The sequence below is a fragment of the Sinocyclocheilus rhinocerous genome, unplaced genomic scaffold (genome assembly GCF_001515625.1).
Source record: "Sinocyclocheilus rhinocerous isolate Xijiao unplaced genomic scaffold, SAMN03320098_v1.1 scaffold993, whole genome shotgun sequence".
Taxonomy (NCBI): Eukaryota; Metazoa; Chordata; class Actinopteri; order Cypriniformes; family Cyprinidae; genus Sinocyclocheilus; species Sinocyclocheilus rhinocerous.
In genome coordinates, this window is record NW_015639771.1 from 1972651 (window position 1) to 1980336 (window position 7686).

Below are 7686 nucleotides of genomic sequence, written 5' to 3' on the forward strand. Positions count from 1 at the left end.
TTCCAGCGATATAAATGTGTCAAGGTCAGTGGAGGTGTCTGGCAGATATATACAAACAAATTTCATTTGGTTTCATTCAAAATGAGTTCATTTCTGGCTCATGAAAAGAGATCATATTCTTTGGGGAACTGAGGGAATTTGTTGTAATAAATAAGTGAGCTTGTGCGCCTCAGAGGGAAATAAATTTGAATGTGCTTGTTGTCCGGAGTGTTTGCTCTATTAAAAATAAAAGTTCTAAAAGGGGGTTTTCACAGCAGTGCCAGTAAAGAACCATTTTGGGAGCCTTTCAGCCAACAGTTCTTGAAAAGAACCTTTTCTTTCTGAGTGTGGAGAACATTTAATAATCTGAAGAACCTTTTTCCACTATAGAAGCTGTTGTGCAATGGAAAGGTTCCATGGATGTTAAAGGTTCTTTATGGAACCATAGATGCCAATAAAGAACCCTGATTTGTGTGTAAATGGACCAACTGTTTTGCATATGTTAAATGATTTTATTTTATGTAGGGCTCATGGACAGGATCTCTCTAAGCGCCTCGAGAGGGAGATTGACGAGCTGAACGCTTCTCATAACAGAGAGACCCAGATCATGCTGTCAGATTTTAACAAAGCTCAGGAGCTGCTAAAAGACAAGATCTCTGCTCTGCAGATTCTGTGAGTTCCTTTATCTCAGTTACCGATTGAATATCAAATTGAATTGAATATCAAAACGCATCATTTTAATTTAATATCCTCGTGAATATTTCAGAAGATTTCTAGATCAATCACATTAGCTCCGTTTCAAAACCTGGTGAGCTGCCTTGATTTCTACTACAGTATCCTAACAAATAGGTCTTCTAAGGCTAAAATGGTACCTCGAATGTAATTGGTTCTCATTAGATCACGGCCATGCTCCGCACATTTTTGATGCTTATTAAAGCATTGCAGTAGAGTCTGATGTTAGCATGTCACTCAGCAAACAAAATTGCATAACATATATTAGGTGAACATTTTAATTAAATGGAACTATTTTTAACAAAACTTGTTATTGGCCTTCTTGAATGCACATTTTCACTGAGCTCGTTGCAATGCATTCTGGGATTGTATTAAACGCAATTTGAAATTTACTTTTTTTAATATTGCAATTTGAAGCAGGAAAGTGGCCTAAAGTCATTCAGTTTTGGTGAAAATGGATGATTTGAAGCAGCATAAGTGACAGAGATGGCTAGTAATGAGAATTAACAAAAAGAGTTTACTTGGGGGTCTTAGGCGAACATTTACAAAATGACGAACTTCAGCGATGTAATCACTTTGATAGTTTATAAAACTTCACATCAAAAGCATGCCAATGCACTGTTGCTATTGTAAAATACTAAAACGATTAAAATTGTAACTGAAATGAAGAATAAATAAAATATAAATATTATGTAAAAAACTTAAATATAAGTTGAACAACAAATATTACTACTAAACTAAAACTAAGATAAAACGTAACTAAAACTAAGATAAAAATCAGTTAAAGCTAAAAACTAATTTCAATTACAAAAGCATAATAAAATGTCTAAAACTTAAACTGAAATTAAAACAAAAATGGAAAATATAAAAAAAAACTATAACCGTATATAAATACTAAAATAACACTGTGCCTATGATGTCTAAACATGTTGACTAGGTCACAGGTTTTATGACAGAGCTATTGTTTTTACTGCTGTATAATTGTTAATGTGTGTGTGTGTGTGTGTGTGTGTGTGTGTGTGTGTGTGTATGTGTATGTGTGTGTTAGTCTTTGCAACTTTACAGATCTTCCAAAATGCACCAAGAGCTGGTAACACTCCAAAGAGAAAGGAAAAATTGAAATCGCATCATATGACCCCTTTAAAATAACGTTTGCGCTCGTAAAATTACTGGTATTTGCGCCATAATTTAACTCCCAAAAAAACATGCCTTAAAGCAGGCGGTAATTTGCGCTGCTCTTGGTAGATTGCGCTGGTCATTATGGAAATGATCTGGCTGCGTAAATCAGTAAATCACCCGCAGAATTTTCCCCTCCCATCAGCGCTTTTATGTTTAGTAAATCTGGCCCTAAAATAACACTGTGCCTATGATGCCTAAACATGTTGACTAGGTCGTAGGTTTTATGACAGAGCCATTGTTTTTACTGCAGTATAATTGTTAATATGTATGTGTGTGGGATGAGCAGGTTGGAAGGTACGGAGGAGAAGTTCAGGAATAGAGAAAGCCGACACGAGGACCTTCAGGTGATTGCTGAGCTCAGAGAAATAGTGTCAGAGAGAGAAGCCCTGGTCAAGAAACTTGTGGTAAGTATGCATAGCAATGGTCCGTAGAGGTGCAGCATCCCATTAAAAGTGATGTGTGTACTACTGTTCTTCTACATAGTTTTTTTTTTGTCCCAAAGCATTACATGTCTTCAGACAAAAGTCAATATCAGTTCATTGATTTTTCTGCACAGGGCCTTTCGGTCTGACTGTGCCTCCTTTGTTCCAGGATGACAAGAAGTTTTATCAACTGGAGCTGGTGAATCGAGAGCCTGGCTTCAACAAGGTGTTCAACACCAATCCCAATGTCGGGGTCATAAACCCCCTTATAAAGGTTAGAGAGATACAGCCACACTGATCAAACAATACCTCAGAAGTCCACATAAATTGGATTTGATATGATAGTAAAAAAAAAAGCACAAACCATAAACCTTTTTAAAAGCACTCCATCTCTACAGTTCTTGGAATCCATGAATATAATAAAAGAGTACTTCAAAGGTTATGCCTTATGGGAAGTGTGTTTTACAGAAGTACATCTGGATGGGATATTCTGCAGAGACTATTAATAGCCTTCTACTGTTCTTTTAGTTGTACTTTTCTTTCTGTTGCATAAGTTGTGTTTGTGTGGTTGTTATTGTCTGTGTCTTATATCCATGTTCAAACATCAATTCTGCCCTGCTTTCCAAATCATAAGTTCTGTTCCAAAACCTAATGTGCTGCTTACATAGGACATGAAACCTCAAAAGTGACCCATATGATGCACCCTACATTAGCATTAGCATCTTTACAGTTCCAATAGAATCTAAAATTAGAATGTGGCTAACGATGCAACACCCATTTACAATCATTTATAGGATTGTACAGTTTTTTATGTTTTTATGTTCTCTCAGGCTCACTAAAACTGCATTTATTTATTTGATCAATAATACAGTGAAAACAGTAATATTTGCAACATTTTTGCAGTTTCCTTTTGAATATATTTTAAAATGTAATTTTTTCTTGTGGTGCTCCGGTAACATTTCTTATTATTATCAATGTTGAAAATAGTTGTGCTCTGTATTGTTTTTGTGAAAAAAAAAATATTTTTTTTTTCAGGATTCTTTGTTGAACAAAAAATTCAAATGCACAGCATTTATTTAAAATAGAAAAGTCTTTACTGCCACTTTTGATCAATTTAATGCATCATTTGCTAAATAAAAGTAGTAATTTCGTAATACATTTGTATATATAAATTTTTTCTCACCTATAATATACATTTCTCTCACCTTTATTTTTTTACTTTCGGCACATACGTAAGCCGTTTGCTTGTTTTCTGAGGATCAACCCCATGATCTTGGTGTTTCTACTGTCACTAGATAAGCTGGTTTTGATGAAGTGCATTCTGGGATTTCCTTCATTATAATGAATACATGCTGATGAAACTTTTTATATTTAATTTAATAGCAAAATTAGGACTGTGCCTATGACGGTCAGCTCAGGAGGTTTTGTAACAAAGCTATAATCTGTCATTTCTGTCCCCTGTCCGCATTCAAAATGATGTTCATTACCTTGTCATCGTTTAGCTTCAAGCTACAGTTCGCCATCACCTCCGACTTCCCACAATCCCTTTCTGTGTGTGTCCTTTTAATGTAGCATAAGAGTAGAAAACCTGCGAACAGTTTCGCCAGCTCTCCGAACCTAAGCGTTGTTGCGGCGGAAGGGATGGCGGGCGGCTCGGTTCCGCCTGCTTGCCTAGAGTCTGTCCCCAACTCCCCCATTCACCACCATGAGCTCAGGTCTAACAATCCTCCACCCCCTCCAACCCCTCCGCCTCAGGCCGACTCCACCTGGAGGTGAGATTGTCCGAGACGTCCTTGTCCTCACAAGAGACATGCTTAAAACCACAGAACTGTCTTGCCATTGGTCGGATCACACGATCTCAGTCCTAACAGTAGAAAAACCGTCAGTCTGTCTGTTTATTGGACGTTTTGATACGAGAACACGGTTATGTGTGTCCCAGTGAACTGTGGGTATGCTCGTCACACTCCTTAATGCATCTTGCCGGCAAATGGCACACATTAAAAGTTTTTGTACTTCATGCTACTTTGATGTGCATGATAAATTGTATGTACCAATGTCCTTATTGTGTCGAGTTCGACAAGAATAATCACAAATCGGACTGAAAGTTCACATAAACTGTGCGTGAGCATGCAGTTGATGTCATCACATGTCATCACATAGCAGTCACGAGTATGGCTCCGCCCATTAGCCGTACTCCGCCCTTCACATTTCATGCATTTGTTGTTTTGTGGTTTTAAAATGAGCTATTCAAATGATGAGCAGCTATTCTTGGTATTTCTTGTCTAGTGAAAATCAAGCACAGGAACTTTGGGCTGAGAGATAATATTAGACCGTTTCTGGTAGAGGGGCATATTTTATTTATCATTTAAAAGGAAATAGTTCAGCAGGGTGCCTGTGATTCATTTGATGCTTGAACAAGGAGGGCAGCTTCCTATTGGTCAGGAGACGCTGCACTGTGTGCTGCGGTAGTAACAGACATCACATTTTAGGATCATTCCTACTGTCACCAAAAAAGCAAATGTTACTTGACTATAGTATTGACTACTATAGGGACATAATGTAAATACATGTGTACAGTGGCCACAAAAAATATTTAGACACTCTTATGGATTGGATGTATTGCCATATTGAACATATTAAATATGAATAAATATTTAAATAAAAAAATTCACATATAAATAAAATATTTAAATATCTACCAATTTTTCCTCATTATCAACTTTACTTTTCTAAAATAGTGTGTGCAATTACTTTTAACCAAAAGTTGAGCTCATTTTAATAAATATATTTACTGATATTTGCACATTCATTCATATTCATGCTTGGTAAAAACTTGAAGATATGTAAGGAATATTTTCCGTTAAGTTTAAATGAGTTTAAAAATGGTTTTCGAAATGAATCGCTTAGGATCACATCAGAAATGGGAAAATTATTTATTTGATATGTTTTATTTACTGAAAAAAATGTACTTTGAAGCAATTTTCACTCAGAAATTGCTTGAAAATTTCACAAATAATTACAAAGGCACGGCAAGTAACACCATTGAAGTAAACATGAAATGTGAAAAAAATGAATATATTTCCAATTTAAATATCTAACCATCCTTAAATCAACATAAATTTACTTAAGATGCAAAATAAGCACGTCTTTGTTTTCAGAGAAACAGAACAAAATTGAGTAAGTTCATGCTTAAAACAAGATCAAACATCTGTCAGTGGGGTGTGAAACTTGTTTTCCCTTTGAATTAATTTGATTTTTTGAGCCCATTGGCAGATATTTGTTCTTGATTTAATCATATACTCAGTTGATTTTAATCAGTTTCTCATAAAACAAGACTTCTTATCTTATGTCATTTTGCTTCTCAAGTAAATAGATCTTGATTAAAGAAACTTCAACCATTTGCACTTGAAAACAAGACAAAATCCTGAGGAAGAGCATCACTTTTTTTGCAGTGAGTTCAGAAGGTACAGTAAAAGTTATTTCCATATTCTGGTGGTCGGGAGCAGAGCTATTCAAGCCTTAAGCTTTTTTTTTTCCTTTTCTTTTTTGTAAAATTAATTAAAAAGTGATGGAGATCTGTTGAAAGTTGTATTTTCAAAATTTAAAGCGTTGCTAATACAAGACATTTGCATTTAGAGACTATATTAGCGTATTGTGTTCCATTCAGTTTATTCCTTTTTTTACTTGGTCTTAAAAAAAAAAGTCTTAAATTTACCTTCATAAAACATGCGGAAACCCTGAACTTCGAAAATTTAATTTTACAATGTATGTACACTTTGTCAATGGCCTTATGAAAAGGCCCTTTATTTGGAGTGAGTCTTCGAGCAGCGTCCCCTTCCAACAAAGCACAAAAATGCTGATCCAAATACATTGTCTCAATTTTGAGCAGTATGTCTGTTGTTTTATCATTTAAACCCTGATTTTTGTGAAATATTTTGCTTGAAACATGTTTGTGCTATCTTTCTTTAACATAAATGCCACTTTTAATCTTTCGTAATGACATTCAAAGGGTTGCTTAAGTGTTCACATACTTTTTGCGGCCACTGTTACAAGTACAGGTGCATCTCAATAAATTAGAATGTCGTGGAAAAGTTCATTTATTTCAGTAATTCAACTCAAATTGTGAAACTCGTGTATTAAATAAATTCAATGCACACAGACTGAAGTAGTTTAAGTCTTTGGTTCTTTTAATTGTGATGATTCTGGCTCACATTTAACAAAAACCCACCCAAAATCTCAACAAATTAGAATATGGTGACATGACAATCAGCTAATCAAACCTGTATAGTTTTTTTTAGATAGTAGCAACTCAATGTGGAAGTGTTTGATTAGGATGTGCAAATTCACTTTCCTTTCATGTTGCTGCAGTGTAACTGGTTGTGTTTGACTTCTCTGTGTTTTGTGCAGCCGTCGTAAGACTGAGGATTCAACTGTAGCACCAAAAGAACAGCAACCACAAGAGCTATTTTCACAGTACTTCTCCTTTTAAATTTTTCAAGACACTCAACTGAAGAGCATGCGAAACTGCAGTTTTCAATAACCCATTCGTCTGTTCTTGATATCTCACTGTGAGTTTGTTATTTTCCCTTTTGATATGGACATTTACTTGATTTAAAATGAGATGCACATTCATTTCATATAATATTCATAAATATGTCTTTTCTGGATGGACTAAAACTGTTGGAATACCAATGTCTTGCCAGTTTTGAAATAAATTGCACAGACACTTACATATATATTTGTATTATATTGTCTTCTTGCAAAACTATAAACCACCAATTGTGAAAAAATAAATAAATAAAAATGTATATCTTAAATCTATACTTGAGCTTGGTAAAAGGACTACATGTCTTCTAAAAGAATTGTTTACCCAAAAATGAAAATTCATTTCAAGTCATTATTTACTCACCCTGATGTCAGTCCAAACTGGTATCTGTTATTTTGCCCATAAAAAAAAAAAAATATATATATATATATATATTCACATTCTTTTTTCCTACCACCACTGTTTATAGTGACCAAAAGCTATCAAATTGGGCAAAATGTATTTTGCATTATATTGCATAATATTTCAAGTCCTCTGAAGTCATAGGAGCAGAACTGGGGGGAAAAAATTGCGTAAAAACAATTTTCACTCAGAAATTGCTAATCAGATTTACACAATTTCCAAGAAACAGCAAGTAACACATTGAATTAAACACGAAATTTTTAGATAGAAAGACTGAAATAGTATTTTCTTGTAAAATGTACCTCAATAATCATTGGTTTATTTACAGCTTTAAATAAACTACGAAAAAATAGATTCTTTACATATGTATGTATATTTTATTCAAAAAGGCATATAGGTTTGGAACGAGGGAGAGTAAATAAAGAC

The 7686-nt window shown here is 34.6% G+C and overlaps 1 protein-coding gene across 3 annotated transcripts in view; it reads left to right on the top strand.

Annotated features, from left to right (window-relative positions):
• LOC107751759 (protein FAM184A-like) overlaps nt 1-7032 on the top strand; it is a 28787-nt gene extending 21755 nt beyond the window's left edge. The window contains exons 14-18 of one of the 3 annotated variants that reach the window (XM_016567523.1): nt 505-651; nt 2177-2294; nt 2482-2586; nt 3885-4084; nt 6720-7032. In XM_016567523.1, the coding sequence (XP_016423009.1) occupies nt 505-651; nt 2177-2294; nt 2482-2586; nt 3885-4084; nt 6720-6801 (652 nt within the window). In that variant the 3' untranslated portion in view covers nt 6802-7032. Of the gene's footprint in view, nt 1-504; nt 652-2176; nt 2295-2446; nt 2587-3884; nt 4085-6719 lie in introns of those variants that run through there. The other 2 variants (XM_016567524.1, XM_016567525.1) reach the window with 2 other exon arrangements.
• The last annotated feature ends 654 nt before the right edge of the window (nt 7033-7686 follow it).